General features: G+C 39.0%; 1 protein-coding gene and 1 long non-coding RNA gene across 2 annotated transcripts; both read left to right on the forward strand.

Annotated features, from left to right (window-relative positions):
* RAB5A (RAB5A, member RAS oncogene family) lies at nt 1-17,489 on the forward strand. Its single transcript, XM_083706107.1, has 6 exons — nt 1-487; nt 8,943-9,193; nt 11,162-11,313; nt 11,917-12,039; nt 14,013-14,106; nt 16,030-17,489. Exons 2-6 carry the CDS (start codon nt 9,031-9,033, stop codon nt 16,143-16,145), a joined length of 648 nt encoding a protein of 215 aa, XP_083562233.1. The 5' UTR covers nt 1-487; nt 8,943-9,030; the 3' UTR covers nt 16,146-17,489.
* On the forward strand, nt 9,201-10,989 carry LOC310828513. Its single transcript, XR_014556989.1, has 2 exons — nt 9,201-10,692; nt 10,724-10,989. It is a non-coding gene; the product is annotated as an uncharacterized lncRNA (long non-coding RNA).

Below are 17,489 nucleotides of genomic sequence, written 5' to 3' on the forward strand. Positions count from 1 at the left end.
GTCGTCGTTTTTAAGTCGGCCGGATTCTCCTTTCCACCCTCAAAATGGCGCCCCCGTTTCTCCCACTTCCTCTTATTCCCGGGCCAGCGAGTGAGGCGGGGCCGGTGGGAGAGTCGGCTGGAGGAATGAATGGGGAGGGCCGCCCGGTCCGGGAGCGACTGAAGGGTTGGATTTCGGGGTGCGGGGAGGGCGACGCAGCCATCCCGGCTAGCAGAGAGCAAAGCGAGGGAGGGAGGGAGGGAAGGCTGGCTTACGGGGCCTCTCCAGGAAAGAGTTAAAAAGAAAAAGCGGCGTGTTTCGCTCTGCAGACTGGCCGGGAGGGAAAGGCAACTCCTTCCTTTCAGGTTTCCCCACGCTTGTGGCGAATTTTGATGTGCAAAAGGTGTCTAGGTGGAGATAGAATTAACGAAGTAGCTTGTTTGTTTTATCTCTGTGGACGCTTTGCAGTCCTGGTTTGATTATCCTGTGGTGGCAATGTGAGATCAGGGTAAGAAAAACTTGTTTTTGTGTGTGTGGTTTTTTTAAATCCAAGCAATTCCCGGTGTATCAGGGGCACGATCTCCTGAACAGATCTTAACATGTGTAGATAGAGACTAGTAGGTATTAACGATGGTCTCATCTTTTAAAGCTGCTTTAAAGAAAATTTAAGGCTCGATCAATTTGAATGAAGCACAGGTAGTTACAATATCGTCACCTCCAGTTCCTTACTATGTCATTTATGTAGCTGTCCATCAGTTATTGACTGAATTAGAAGCAAATCGTTAAATTTGAGCACTTCAGGATTAATATGTGTCGCCCACTTCTTTGGTTGGTTGGTTGATCAATGTCTGGGATGTACATGTAAAGTGCAGTAATGTTTAAAACAGCTTAAGTGGAAATCCCTTTATTTTAAACTGTTTCAGATACTTTGTGCTGTTCGAATCTGTTAAATTATGTAAAGATTTGTTTCTGTGCAATAAGGAGTCTGCAACTACAATGCAGTGTGTATGTGAATAGTCAGCAGACAAATGCATTAGATATCTGTGTAAAAGTATTGAGTAGTTGATAGTGTGATAACTTATTGGGCATGCACTTTGTTTTCCCATAAAAACTCATTTTGTATGCAATAAAATTAGCCACAAATAACAATGTGAAGCACTACTCTAATAAACTAGTAATTCTTTGAGAGTTAAAATATTGAGAAATAATTTAGAACATATACAAAGCTCAGAAATTACAAAGTTACAATTTCATACCTCACTGAACAATTCCATATATTAAACAAACAACAAATGATATATTCCTAAACATACTTAGGTAGCAATCACATGTACAGTAAAGACTGAATTCCTTGAAACTGACTTCTGAATAAAAATGCATAAGATTAGGTTGCAGGCACCAACTTTTTAGTGAATTTGGATGAAAATTCTTTTCATGTATCCCTCCAACTTGGGCCCCTATTTATATCTATTTTCTTACACACAGGAATCCCATTGTTTTTTTGTCCCTCAATGAAATGGTATTATCAGAGGCTGCTCCTGGTATTTTATGATGTAGTATATAGTACTGATTGATTTATCACAGTTTGGTTATTATTTTCATATATGTATTTAAACTTGAAAAGAGTTAAGAAGTATTCAGTGCTGTATTAACAAGTAAGCTAATATTAAAGCTGGACATTTTGATAAAATGAAAAGCTGCTGTAACTCTTCACTACTTGCCAGATATTCCATGCAGGTCAGGCTGTGTGTGGGTTGATGGAGGAAGAATGGCCTCTTCTGTCCTTCATCTGCCACTTGCTTGGTCTCCATGCTGGCCACAAAGACAGCGAAGCCACTTATTTCTTGGCCAGCAGGAAAGAGCAAGAAAGTGGAGAAGGGACAGAGAATACCATGTTCCTCCTTTACCAGCTTGTTTGGCTTCCATGAATCCTCTTCCTTCCCAGTCATCACATGTCCAGCATAGAAATGAAGAGGGCTGGTGGACCAGGCAGGTAACATTATGTCCCCCCCCCCAACCAGGTGATTGCATTTCTAAAGTGCAAATGATTTTACTAACCTGCTTTTTACTTCTAAGAGGGGCTTGCAAAGGAGAGATGGAGTTCTCCACTATCCATCAGCCTCATGAATAAATAAGCAAATGAGTGTAAAATCTTGCATGCTAATAACTGACAGTTGTATTGTAATCCTAAATCATGATAAAATTATAAAAATATTTATTTTCCCAATATATGGAGAACGTTTGACATTCATATGAATGCCAGACTATATCTGAAATTAGAACTAGTACACCTGTAAGTCCATATGTTTTGTTTCTTTTTATGAAGCATTGTCTTAGAATGGAACAAAATTACAGTGTTTTCTATGTTGGTGCAGGGCATCATCTAAGTCAAGGGTACACAACCTGCGGCCCTCCAGATGTTTTTGGACTACACCTCCCATCAGCCCTGGTCACTGGCTATACTGTCTGGGGCTGATGGGAGTTGTAGTCCAAAAACATCTGAAGGGCCACAGGTTGTGTACCCCTGACCTAAGTTAGGTATGGATGGCTCACTAGTAATTTCTTCTCTTTCTCTCTTCCTCTTGCACCCTACAATTCATTTCTAAATAAAGATGGCTAGCTAGGCGTGAGTGATATATTGCCCATGACCGCTATGAGGAGCAGACCATGATGTTGGCCTCATTCAGTGGTATATCACTGGTGAAACCACTACTGCTCCTGAGTCCCTCTGCTAGCAGTGTCTGCTAGAGATAGTCAAGAATTCCTTCCTCCAGTGGGTGCTGCTGACAGAGGGGCTCAGGAGTGGCAGTGGTTTCACCAGCAATATATCGCTGAGTGAAACCATCATCCCACTCTGCCCTCATACAGAGCAGGCACCAATACAGCTTGTTCCTCTGCATCTTTAACCTGCTCACTGAGGAGTATGCAGCTGCCTTTGCCTCAGTTGAGCAGTTAAAACAGCCCCCAGCCCAGCGCTGGCTCCCACAAGTCAGAGGCGGATTGGGGGTGGGGTATATCGTCAAACAGCGATGTTTGGCTGGTGATACACCACAGTGTTGAAAAACTGATATCGCCCAGCCCTAAAGAAGGCCGGGGGAATCTATAACCCCTTTTAATCCCTATTTTTTCTGTAAAGAAGTATAACCAGCAACACAAAAGCTGAAGTATTAGCAGTCATTGGTGATAATTGCATTGTTTGCTTGGGTAGTTTTCCCTCTTCTGCTCATAGGGCAGTTGGCTGTAAATCACCACTGTGCGGGGGGTGTGTGTGTGTGTGACTATATGCACAATATTTTTCTTTGGCCTTCAGATTATCAATACAGTCATACCTCAGGTTACAGACGCTTCAGGTTGCGCATTTTCGGATTGTGGACCACGCTGAATCCAGAAGTACTGGAATGGGTTACTTCCGGGTTTTGGCGTATGCGCTGAAGCGCTAAATCACGCTTTGCACACGCGCAGAAGCGGCAAATCGCAACCCGCACGCACACAGACGCGGCACTGCTTGTTGCGAATGCTGCGGGTTGCGAATGTGACTGCCGCGTGTATCACACGTTTGCAACCCGAGCGTCCACTGTATTTAATTTAGATTTTCACTGAGGTAAGCAGGAATGAAGCATCAAATGAGAAAGTTGGATACGCAAGCAATTAGTAACTGAATTTGAATAATTTTGAGTGGTTGTTATTCAGTGATTTGGTGAAACTGCAGTATTTAATAACATAGTGTGTAATATTTTAAGATAGGTTAGGAGCAGATGGCCATCTTTTCAGGAATGTTTGGAAATGCCTCTGTAGTTGTAACAAACAAGAGAAGTTGGTGCATTCTTTTTCCTTGTTTACATTTTGGCATTGAGTTGAAAAATAAGAAGAGCAACAGGTTTGCCCATTGTTTAATATTTATCTTGTGTACACTTTAAGACTTACATATTTTTGTTAGAGGAGCTATATAAAGAAAAGTAAGCATATATAGTCTTATTAAAGTCAGAGCATTATAAAGATTAAAACATTTAATCAGCACATTTCTTTTAATTTATCAGGACTTAAAATATCTAACATTTGACTTTGATTCTTTTTTTGCAGAAAGTGTCTAAAGGACTTTTCCTATAAAAGATTGAAATGTAGTAATGAACACTTCATTTAAAATTTAATAAATAAAAGTAAATTGTCTGGTATTCAAATAGCTGCTTAGGCTCATGAAAGGAGCTTGTGATAATAAAAGCTGCTCTTCATGCTTTACAACAAACTTCCTTTGCAACTCCCCTCAGTTTTCAAAGCTATTTATTTGCCTTATGACATTAGAGTTGGGGTGGCGTCTGGTTGCAAGCTGTACTAAGCTCACTAGCTGCATAATTCTTTGTATCTTGATAATGGTTTATGTCCTTCTCAAAGAAGCTTAAGGTGGAGCAACCAATTTTATGGAAACAGAAGTTAGCAAGAAATTGTAAAATATTTAGTAAGCATTTTAAAATGCTGCAGGAATAACCAGTTTGGCCAAAGTAGAAAGTTTTATGGTATCGCCAGAATACATGCACACTTGGAACATTGGTGGAGCTTGGGACAAAGGTTTCCACCCACTGGGAATGCTACTTTTATGTGGTATTTGGACTTGTTAGATGTATGTTGTATGTAAGCTAAGACAGTGATCAGGCGAAGGGCAGAAGGTAGTAATAGGATTCAAGCTTGTTATATTACTTGAAATCAAAACATGAACCTTGATTTGTGTCAATAACGTATGACAGGATGGTGGTGCCTGAACACTCCGCTATCTGGAGGTGCATACCTGGGGATCCTTGGCTCTTGTCAGTTTTCACACACTAGCAACAGATCCTGTAGAATTCTATCCATTATGTTTTATCTGCACAATCAGAATGAATTTCAGGAACCAAAAAATACGGTATTGAAAAATACGTCTGGGGCTGTCTGGCCCCAGATTGGCAAATAGCTATTCCATTTTGGCATCTGTAAACCTGTTTAAGGAGCCATTTGGTGCCTAGCTTATATATCTGAGCTTCTGGCACTGAACTGTGTACAGATGATGAACCATGGGGTGATGTACTCTCAGCAACTTGTCCACATCGAGAGGGTTGGACTGGAATGGTTTTTAAGGGCAGTTTCATATAAAACAAGCTACAGTCGTCAATTCTCATGGTTATAAAGGCATCACTTATTACATTTTTATTTCACCTTATCAGAACTTTGGGCTGCATACAGGGTTGCCATTCTCAGCCCTTGTTTCTTCAAACTTAATCAGTGTAAGTTTATGGTTGAGTGGAGGCTGAATCTGGGTTTTCTTGGTACTGGTCCAACACTCTACCCACTACACCAAACTAGTGACCTATGAATGATGATTGTTGACCTAATCCATATCTTAGAGATGTTCACAACCATTCACCAGGCACATTGTGTAAAAGTATGTTTCTGCAGTCTGGACTTTGTGATTCAGTGATGGCTCCAAGAGCACCCACAGCTGAGAATCTATATAACTAGGAGGATTGAATACTATCTATTATTATTTTTACCCCTCAAGTTGCAGTATTTGCTGATCATTGCTCCTTCCAAGTGTAAGCTTGTTTTGTGCATTTTGAAAGTAGGAATGAATAAGGCAACACAAACTTTTAGGTGTAAGACTTATAGCAGTCTTAATTGAAATCCATACACGCAAGCAAGATTTATTTATTTATTTATTTATTTATTTATTTATTTATTTATTTATTTATTGAATTTATATACCGCCATATACTATAGGTTTTTAAAGCCCTATTTCCAATGTTACAGTACTCATTTGTCAAACAATAAACTCTGAGCTCTTAAAATTATTATCTGTATTAGTATAGAAATTTGTAGTATGGTCTAGAGATCCAGATAGAAAACAGCTAAGCTATTCATGTTTTTAGTGGGAAACTTCTATGTTGGAGCTGAATAGATGTTTCTCAGGTGAGCTGGGTTTTGCTAACCTGCTTGACAAGGATGAAGCTATATAAAGGAAAATGTTGTTGTTTGAGGTTGAGGAAACCATTTCATTCTTTCAAAGTTACAAGTAGCCATTACGATAAGTGGAGAAGCAACCAGAGTCTTGTTACACCCATCCTTTCAGTATAGTATCAGTTTCATTTTGTCCAGGATATAGAAAGGTGCCACTGAGCTGAGTAAGGCCTGATTAATGCAGAACAGGATGTGAAATAGTTGACGATCCAGAGGAATAATTCTGAGGAAATTCTTAAGCAGTCAGACAGGATTTATATGCAGTGTTTATGTTGACTCTGGAATATGTCCCACTGCATTAAATGTTTAAATGGTAAATGTCCTTCCAGCATTTACCGCCAGAGGCTGTGGGAGACATAAGCAGTCCCATGAGGAAACTCTGGGCTGTAAAGGACTTAACATCAGGCTACTTAGGCACTTGTATACCAATATTATTTCCTAAGAGACCTGCTGTGGTCCAGAGGTTCAGCATCAGAGTGGCAGTTAAAAGATTTTAGAACTAGGGGAATGCTTGTAGCACTTTTTTGACAGCAGTTTGTATATCCAGCAACAAAAAAGCTGTGAGAGACCAAAGCAGCAGTCCTGTGAGGAAGCCCTGGCCTATGTGAGACCTTATATCCAACTACTCTTAATCAGTAATTTCTAGGAGATTCAGCTACAGAGTGAAATTGGAATATATAAGAACTAGAGATAAAACCATATACACCTTTGCCTTGCCCTAAAAATTATCGCCTTTTTAAAGTATTTTAAATATACTGTAAACCACTTCAGCAAGTTCAGTTAGTAGGCAGGATTTAAGTACAATGAATGGGCCTTCTATCCTCACGAATATTTAGTCACAAATAGCTGTGTGTGTTTTAAAAGGTAGCTGATGATGAGCAATCCAGGATCCAGAGCATACCACAGTCCACATGAAAATGGTAGTGAATATTAGCTGGGTTTAGGCAAAGACGAGAACCTTGTTGGCACCACAGAACAGCAAGGATGGGCTTGGTCCTCATGGTTGCTGTTTTCAAATTTGGCAGACATGTTAAATGTGACCTTGCATTTTCTTGTTTGCAGTGACATAGTATCATAAAGAAACCTTATGTAGGTAGGGGTATAATTAGAATGACTAGCTGGCTCTACCTCATTTTTCATGTTCTTGCTGCCCTCCACATGTTGGAGGACAAGTGTCTGTGGCAGGCATTCTGCCGTACGTGTGGAGACTTGCTGTACAAGTTAGAATCCTGATCTGGATTGTGTTGTGACTGTTATGCAGGGTTACTGTGCAGATGTGACATATGGAATGCTTGTCATCACACAAATGTGGCAGCCCCCCACACTTTAGGAAATGCCACCTAATATTCATGGGCAAGGGGCAACTATTTCTACTCCCTCCTAGCACTTTGAATGTGGAAGCACTTTGAATGTGATCATCTGGATTTTGAACAAACACTTGTTGAAACTGTTGTCGTTCTGTGAATATATTGCAGAAACAATTTATATATTTGTTCACACAGTATTTAAAGTTGCAGGCTGCATTAAAACAATTGGGATTTGAATTTGATACTGTTTCCTAGATCAACAAATTATTATTCTTGTGAATTATCTTTTTTAAAGTTGGGGCATGTGTGAGAATTGGTAACCAGAGGGTAGACAATGACAGATGAGTTAGGGGAGAAAGTGGGTATTTCTGTAGAAGTTGCTATGTAGAGCAGGTAGAATTCAGTTGGAGTTATTGTAGCAGACAAACTGGAAACCTGTACTAACACGCAGGGGGTGGAGGGAATGTGGTCAGTGAAAAACTTGCTATCCCTCTGCTTACTCAAGTCTTCTGCCAAATGTCTCTAACAGGGTTTTTGGTTAGTACACAAAAACCCAGGAGTTGCTGTGTCTGCAATCTGCGATAAAGCAGGCTTGTTGCAGCAACTGATAAGTTCCTGCGCAAACCAGCTCTGTTGGATCAACTTGCAAAGAGACCTGATAAATGGTGTGGCATAGCAATTCAGGTTGAACCACATTTGGGCCAAAGGAGAGGGGAACTAACAGATTATCCACCCCCACCCCCCTTAACATTATTGGTCCTCCCATAAACATTCTTGGTGCTCTACCAAGTACATTGCCTTGGAATACCACTTGTAGAGGGCTGAGTTATTGAAGTTCATGGTCAGTTGACTTCAGTCTGTCAAAATATGAGAGACTCCCAGACCAACCTACCCAGCTCTTTATCTCCTTATTCTACCCTATTCCTAGCACATACTCATCAGCCTCTGTTGTTGGGCAAGCTGAAATGGTCAGTGCTATAACATGTGCATTAGAGAAAGATTTCTTAGCTATTTTGTATATTCCATTCCCAGTGACAATACAGCCTGTTGAGTCCACCAGATAGGCACCACTGCTATCCACAGACAGTCAAGGTCTGCAGTAGTGTGCCTAAAGCTATTTTTAATGTGAATAAAATAGTTAATGGGTCACAAGAGCTTCCTTAGTTGTGAGGTTGTTAGTTGGCACATTAAGTATGGTTATATGATGAACTTTAATTCCATCTACTATGAGGTATACAATGTCTAGCATAATTGAGCTAATCTATCTATGCTGGGGGGGGGGAATCATTCTCTTCTGAGGACTGCTAAAATGTAACTTTCAATTTATGAATTGCTGTGGACATGAACAGAGTAGAGCAGACCAGGCATGTCCAAAGTCCATTTCGGGGGCCTAATCCAGCCTGCCGGTCGATTTAATCCAGCCCCCGCGGTAGTATTTCGCCTCCTCAACAACTTCAATCCTAAAAAAAGCTCAACAACTACTTGTCGGCTCTCACGCATGTTCACTTCATCAAATCTGGCCCTATTTGAAAAAAGTTTGGGCACCCCTGGAGTAGACGCATACCTAATTTGGATGGATATATTTTATTGCCTATCAAATGTGCCTAACAATTTTATTGCCTAGCAACAACAAAAATGTGGTCACTAATTTCTGGATACTGTTTTGTGAAACAGGTTATTTGAGTTGAAGGCACATCGAGGTTCACATCCTGGAATCGTCTTTTTAAGAATCTGAAACAAGGGACTCCTTTCTAGTTTGGACATGGCCAACCGAGGAGCAACTAGACCCAATGGGCCTAATGCTGGAAATAAAATATGTCAATTCAAGTTAGTTCTTCTGGGAGAATCTGCAGTTGGCAAATCAAGTCTGGTGCTTCGTTTTGTAAAAGGCCAGTTTCATGAGTTTCAAGAGAGTACGATTGGAGGTGAGAAAATGTTGTGTATCTATATATATTACTGTATATTTATTGGGAATTGTTACTGCTGTCAATCCAAAATTCAAATTTCATTGGACAATAGCAAACATTGCACAAGCAAACTTCCCCTTCTCTTTTCCTCCCTCGCTGTAATCCTCCCCATCCCACCAAATTTGCTCTAGAAGGCCATCCAAAGCAGATTTTAAGGTGGGGGACATTCCATCAAAGATTTCTTGTTTTGCTGGCAAGGCAGACCTGTTGTATTTTATCCAGCGCTTTAATTATTTTTATTTGTCCCATATTTTTGTTATGTTGTGAATATTGCATTATCTTGATTTTTTTCTGTTGGTTAAAAGGTAACTTTGAATTTTATTTAAACTTCTGCTGTAACAGGTTTGTGCAAGCTTGAGTTGTATAGAAATCAAGGTGTACACATACAGCACTCTTCCCCATTGTGATGCCCCCTAGTGTCTCCTGGCTGTGGGGTTGAAGACATGGAGGGCGCCAGGTTGTTGAAGCCAATCTACAGCTGACAACAGATACTTGCATTAAAGTTTTTGAAAGACAGGTGTAAATGGGTTTAATAGCTCACTCATAGATAGTAAGATAGGAAACTTCCTAGTAAAGTGTGAGATGGTGCTTTGTGTGCAAAATGTAGTATTGTTCTTTCTTTTAAAAGCAGTTGCCTCCTTCATTGAGGAACTACAGCTTCTGCATAAAGCTCTTGGCTAGTTGTGGCATGGGTATATGAGCTCGTATCTACTTTAATTCGTATTCAGCTTATTTAAAACTAGATGCTGCCTAACACCTGTAAAAAAAGGTAAAGGACCCCTGGATGGTTGAGTCAGTCAAAGGCATCTAAGGGGTGTGGCATTCATCTTGCTTCAGGTCGAGGGAGCCAGCATTTGTCTGGTGGTATGCCTGTTGATATGCTGTTCATTGTGTTCCTGAAAACAGCTGTAAGTCTGAAGTCCTGTTGTGCTGCCCTCTAGATGCCAACCACTATATAACGCCAAGGTCACAGGTTCAATCCCTATATGAACCAGCTGCATATTCCTGCATTGCTAGGTGATCCTTGAGGTCCCTTCTAACGCTACAGTTCTATGATTCTACGATATACAACAGCATTTGTGAGGTGATTTGTGGCTAACTTGTACTTCCCAAGATATTTAAACTCTGCCAGAAGGATTTGTCTGTTTCAAGAACCCACCATACCTCTCAGACTTAAGGCTTGTATGTTGTATATGTGACCAGGCTTTCCTGATTAGAGCAACTGTAGTATCCTACCTAATTGTTTTTTCTTGGCTTTGTTTTTTGCAGTCTTCAGATGACTAGACCATAAAAATGTACATAATGAACATAAGATTTTAGTTCAGTTCATTCATTCATTTCCAGCTTTGTACTCTCGTTATAAAAAGCACACCTAGACATTCCATTGTTGCATCCATAACCATCTAGGTGCAGTTTAGCTCCTAGCTTTCATGTTTCAGTTTCTAACACTCCTCCAGGTGTTGTTAGACCCCAATAACATCTGGAGAGCCACAATTTTGCATACCTGTTTTCCCCTACTGCTCCTTCCTCCCTGCAGCCCACAGTGTCCCCTTCAAATCTGTTCCTGCAGATCCTGAACTGCTTTGGAGTGGCACTGGGGGCTGCATTGGGGGTGGGAATCTGTGGCTCTTGTGATTTTGCTACCTCTTTCCATCACCATTGCTCATATATGCTGCAGTTGATGGGAGTTGGGAGTCAACATCTGAATTCCACTCACTATATTCATCTCCTGGCAAAAAAGAAAAAGAAAGAAAGAATGTTCTACATATGTAAACATTTATTTCGTTTTCTACTGCGATGTGGGATTGTGATTTATTGTATGTTGTACACTTCAGATGTTTTTTAACGTTAAGTGGTTTCCAGATAAAATAAAAAGTAATGAGCATACGTAGAGTCACAAACCCTATTGCTTTCTTTTCTCTTTAGCTGCTTTTCTAACACAGACCGTATGTCTTGATGACACAACAGTAAAATTTGAGATTTGGGACACAGCTGGTCAAGAACGATATCACAGTTTGGCACCAATGTATTACAGAGGAGCCCAAGCAGCTATAGTTGTATATGATATTACCAACGAGGTAATGTGTGAACTAAACTGAATGAATCTGCTTAGTTTTTTAGTGTTGCATTTGTTATTGAGGTATTCGTGAATTGTTTTTTAAAAGGGGAAATTCTTAATAGTTCTGTTTTTATGTTCTAAGTTCAATTTACGGCCAGTTTCTGGCTGACTGATTTGTTTTTGTTTGTTTTGGGATAACTATATTTTTGGTATACCTTTCATAATGTAGGTTGATTCTTTAGCAGAGTTTCATGGATTGTTTTAAAACTCGTATTTTATTTTAAATTTGTTGAATCCTGTTTTGATTTTGTATAAAGTAAAATAATCATAATTTAAAGGCTGCATTATGAAGCTTTATCTAAATAGTAATCTTTAGTCATCTTCAAAATTCAATTGATGCAAAGAGGATTTCCTCCTCAAGTAAATATAAGTAAAATTTAGGGGTTTGCTAATTAAAATTGTTGTAACAAAAGGGGTATGGAGAGAAGGGATAATATTATAATGTGCTTTTGGGTAATGAGCGCCCACCATTGCTCTTTTTCTAAATTATGATTGTGGTATAAACCAATGAAGGTGGAAAAGAATAAATGAGCTTTTTTCCCTTTCTTTAAATGATTAACAGGAATCCTTTGCAAGAGCAAAAAATTGGGTAAAAGAACTCCAGAGGCAAGCAAGTCCTAACATTGTAATAGCTTTAGCAGGAAATAAAGCTGATTTAGCTAACAAAAGGGCTGTAGATTTTCAGGTAAGTTATGTCTCTTATATTTGATCAGAAGTTCTGTTTTTTTCTGGAATATTATACAGAACTTTAAAGCCCCCTCAGTCATGCTATTGTTTTGCTGCAGGTCTTTGGCAGCACTGACCTTTTATTTTGTTAACTTGTGTTGTTCCTACTTCACTTGCTTTGGAAACCACACACACAAACTTGGGAATGCAAGTGGTTTAGAAAGCAAGCTGTTTTAAGGATTTATTCTACCGGATAATTTATGTGTATGTTACAAGTGAAGGGGGCTAGCACAACCTTCTTTCTCACATAAATCAATATATACTGGTGTAGGCAGATCTGAAGAGTATAGTGTTCTCCTGTGAAGCTACTAGAAGGGATGGCAGTTTGCAGTGGGGTAAGTTGAACATTATGTTTGTACGAGGATCTGGAGTTAAGGCTCCATTCATTCATGAAGCAGATAGTGGGCCTGTTTAAACATCACAGTCTGCCTAACAAGGTTATTGAATGTATGGAAAGGGGGAAAATACCTGTGTGTTAACTTTTAATTTGAATATAAATGCAATATGTTTAGTGAAAACAATATTGGTTGAGTCTGATACCCCAGTGCATACACTGGAATGCCAGGGATTGAATCTGGGACCCTGTGCATGCAAAGCAGATACTCTACCACTGAGCCTTATTCTGAAAAATTTCAAGCCGTAAAAACCTGGAAAATGTCCCTGCACACACAGTGGTTATGGGAGGGGCACATCCTTCTTTCATTCCCTATGTAAGCATTTATATGGCTCCTTCTATTAGCTGCTTTAAAGGAAGGGTGGACAATTTATTACTGAGAGAAGCATCAACATTAGATTGAGATGCAAGTTCGCTGCTAATTTGAATACATGCAAAATATATTCATGAATTTAGCAAATAGCAAATCTGCTAGTGGTCAAGTTGTGTGTCTTCTACAATATTCTTTCCTAAAATGGGCAATTTTAGGAAAAATTTCAGTGTTTTGTCAAATATTTATATGTTGAGAATAGTTAGTTTGACTTTAGACTTGCCTCTCTGGATAATGTTACTGCTAGCCTTCAGTCTCCTTTCCAAACCTGTATTTGTAGCCACAAATGTTAGAAACATGACTTTTGCAGAACTGACACAAGTAGCGACTGCTCCAGGCTTACGTTGTCTTTGGAGCTGAAGATATTCATGGATGGTGTGTTATTCAGCATAAGCTGGTTTTTCTTTCATTGTATTTTAGTGAAGGCCCACTTAACTCTGCAAAGTGCATTTCTTTTAAGATGCATTCTGAGCCAGAAAGATAACTAATTTATGTAAAGGTACTTCTTTCTTTGGTTGGAAGCAGGAAGTAGAGGATTGGAGGCAGGAAGTAGAGGATCCTGAAGTCCTGTTGTGCAAGTTGGATGTTTTCCGATACAGGCAGCATTGTAATGATGTCTGTGTCTTCTAAAGTTGCTGTGATCATAACATGCCTTTTCCATAATAAAAATAGTAGTGTGGAGAGACTTTGCATTCATGAAAAGCTTGTTTTCTGCTCCTATTTTAAGATTTCTGAATAACTGATACTAATCTTACTGCATAGTCCTATACCTCTAGATTCCAGCATTAAGATGATGAGCTTTTCTGGGTTCTGGAAAGGTTACTTGTCAGTGTTGGTTGTTTTTTTTAAAGTTTTACTCCTATTTTTCATTCCCACAATTGCTGCACATTTTCATACTCACCTGTCATTTTTATTACACCAGAATTGTTTAGATTTGTGATTTGCAGTATTTTTGTGTTGGTACAGATTTGTGCAGTAGCCTTTTCAAACCCTAAAGACTGGTTTATTTTTTAGGGGGCAGGGAAAAGAGCTTATCAAACTTGGCATGGTGACATTTAGCCTTTGAAAAGGAAAAGTAGATTCTAAGCTGGCAGCAAAAAAAATAAAAATGCTGTGTATAGTCCACAACTATATGAAGAAATAATAAACTGGTATGCTTAATTTACAGGAAGCACAGTCTTATGCGGATGACAACAGTTTATTGTTCATGGAGACGTCGGCTAAAACATCAATGAATGTAAATGAAATATTCATGGCAATTGGTAAGTAAAGCTTTAATGGAAGGTACATTTTTAAAACATGTTTGTATGTGCTTCATTGAAGAGTGTGGGACTTAATAGCATTCACCAAACAATTTATCTGATAGTAGTGCTTAATGGACCCATTGTTTCTGAGCACTGATTTGTTTACTCAGTAAGCTTTTGCCATTCTAAATCATACATTGTTTGACCTTTTACAATGAACAAACAAGATAAATGGCAGTGTTGAGCAAAATTAGAATATTGTGTAGGAATGCACAAATCTGAAAAGCTTTATTTTGTAATATCAGGGGAATGCAGAATATTGAAAAGAAATGTAGATTTAAGGACCTCAGAGTTATGACACAACTGGTTTTCAGCCCCCAATTCTTTCGAGTCTACCAGAAAACAGTACATTTTGTATCATCTGTAGAATGAAGTATATGTTTTCAGCTTGTATTTTACTAAACTGTGGCTTAAATCCCTAATGCCCCTTTTTGCATTTGAGGTGGAAGGTTGCTGATTTGCCCTTATATGGTTGCAGGCTACATTGTATGCACATTTTGTGGGTTTTCCAAACCCTCATTAGTGGCTTTTTATAGAGCATATAGGGCAGCTGTGGAAAGCAGGGTGGGAAAGCCTGTTGCCTGTGGGGACCACCACACGTTTTTCATTAAATCCAGATAAACTCTGAACTTCTTTATTGAGACACTGTGTTTGCTCGCGTTTGATTTAAACAGAACCAAAACTCACATTGTCCACGTTGTGGGATAACTTCTCCATACTGGTGGGATAAGCCAAGAGTACTGTGTTTTTCCTCTGCTCATTGGAGCTAGTGAAATAGAAAGTCACATATATGTTTTCCATTTTATTCTGCCCTCATTTTATTTGATTCCTTGGAGTAGGCAGTGGTTAAAAAAGCATTTCCTTAATTTCCCCTATTCTGTGAGCAATTTGTAGGATAATAGCAAGCATTAGAGAAGTGCCCATAAGTTTTTTTAAAAAAACCCGCCACATTTCAGAAGAGCGGAGTAGTTTTTATACTAGGTATCTGAAAGGTTGATTTGGGGTGGGTGGTCTGAAAGCAGGCTTCCCCACTCCATGGTTTTTGTGGGCAGCAATTCATTTTAGTATAAAAAATGGTGTCTCAATGGTGCCCCTTGGAGAGTAACCAGCAAGATAGATGCAGGAACTATAGTTAGGATAGATTGGATGGGGGGGAGAGAGAGACAGACAGACTTTAAGCTTGTGTTCTGGTCAGTTGGCACCAAAATTCACAGAAACTATTAAGTGCAAAGTTGATTTGACATGAATATGGGCATGTGGTGCAGAGGCAGAAGGACTTGAATATCTAGAATTTTCTAAGCAAGCACCATTGCAGAACTAGCAAAAGAGTATAGAACAGACAGGAACAATATTGTACATCGCTTCATCATCTCTTTCTCAAAGGCCTGGTAAATTTATTCCCTCTTGATTAGAAGCTCCCCTGTCAGCCACAAGAACTGTCTCTCCCAGCCCTGATGTTTTCCATACATGGCAAGGTTTGGGAGAAGTGGATTGTGTTCAGTAGGATTTCTCCTTCACCCTTATGTCCCCAAATCTCCCCAGTATTTTGAGGCTGAAGGGGAAATGAAGGGGGAAAGTTCCATTGTACAAGTAGAACAGCAGGTTTGTATATCACCCTATGGTTTTTTGCAGACACACTGCAGTTTTGTAGGGTCCAAATGACTTTGGAGGTCCCTGATTTGGTTTGGGGGTGATTCAGAGCGGTCTCACTTTGGCGCAGTGAGTCACATACCTCTCCAAATTGGCCTGGTTTTACTTAGGATCCTGTGCATACCCTTATGTGCTTGTATAGAATTGTCATTTATTAAATGCGAACATGTGTAGGAAACGCTTACAAAAAAAGTTGAAATGCTAGTTTTTAAAAATTACCTTTCCTTGCAGCTAAAAAGTTGCCGAAGAATGAACAACAGAATGCAGGGGCCAACTCTGTCCGAGGAAGAGGAGTAGATCTTACTGAACCAACACAACCAACTAAGAGTCAATGCTGTAGTAACTAAACCTTCAGCTGCTTTAAACTGTCTTGAATATTCTTCTGCTTCCTAACTTGTTAATAACGAAGGAATTTGGAGTGTTTAACCTGGCCCAATACAGCTTCCAAAATCGAAGAGACTTACAAAATAATCATTCTGTATTAGAAACGACTTTGTCCTAATTTTTAATAACATGCATGTATCACTGGCTGTTACGTTTCAGCAAAAGAGGGGGGAAATGGAAGCTGGATAGACTTGCTTCAGTTGAAAGGTTTATAAACTGTATCACATGTCATTAGGGATAGAGACTGAACTACTCCATGGGTCTGCAGCTAACTGGTTAGTTCCTCAAGCTTTGGATATTGGTTACTGTTAGTGAAATAGAATTGGGATTCTCCCTTTGTGGTATGGGGGAAAAACCCTAACTATAACACACCTTCTAAAGATCCTATAAGCTTATTCACAGTATTTATGCAAAATGTTGTTTATGTGGGTATCTACCATTTAAATATACATTCCACATTTCCATAATGTAACTGCAAAATATGTGCAGCATTAACAATTTTATGGATCCTGTGCTTGCAGAACAATTGGTTTTTAGTTGTTCCACTATATGTAAATGTGTCAACCCAGTTTAAAGTAAAAATCAAGTTTAATTCAATTTTTTCCTGTTTATAAAATGGCACAGCTAATGAATTCAACATCTAATGCAAAATTTCCCTCATCATAAACTATTGAGACATGTCCCAACAAAAACTAGATATCGTGATTTTGGTTTTAATCACTGTTGACCATAACACAATTATCTTTCCCCTAAGAATAAAATCAGTCAGTGCACTAACAATTATGTACATTCAACTTGATTTTAAATTGGGATATTAATGTACTGTAAATAGGGTACTGCATTGTAGTCTACATCTGTTTAATACTCTGTACTATTTAAGAGTTGCTTAAAAGTATACAATATGTACAGTTACTTTCAAGAGCTAACATTTCTTCTCCCCACATCTCAAGGGGATTAGGTTCTTCCTTAATGGCTAGAACAGTAATAAATGATGCTCCTGTACATGTAACATAAGTACTACTGTCTGTCTGTAATGAAATCTGCAACTTTGTTTTCCAAAGTCCATTTTATTTTGATCTGTCCAGTATATTGCACTAATTCTTTAGTTATTTTCATTATATGAAATCTACCAAGTGTCAGAAAAGATGATTTAATCTATTTAAATGTTGAACTGCTAGCAGAAACTTACATGTGCAGATTGTAAATTTGCAGTAATTGGGCTTAGCAAGGAAAATGACAGTTCACCAGTGTTTAGTTTTATATTGAGGTGCTCAGGTTTGAATAAAGTGGTATAAAAAAGGAAATAA

This window comes from Podarcis gaigeae (genome assembly GCF_964106915.1).
Source record: "Podarcis gaigeae genome assembly, chromosome: 12".
Taxonomy (NCBI): Eukaryota; Metazoa; Chordata; class Lepidosauria; order Squamata; family Lacertidae; genus Podarcis; species Podarcis gaigeae.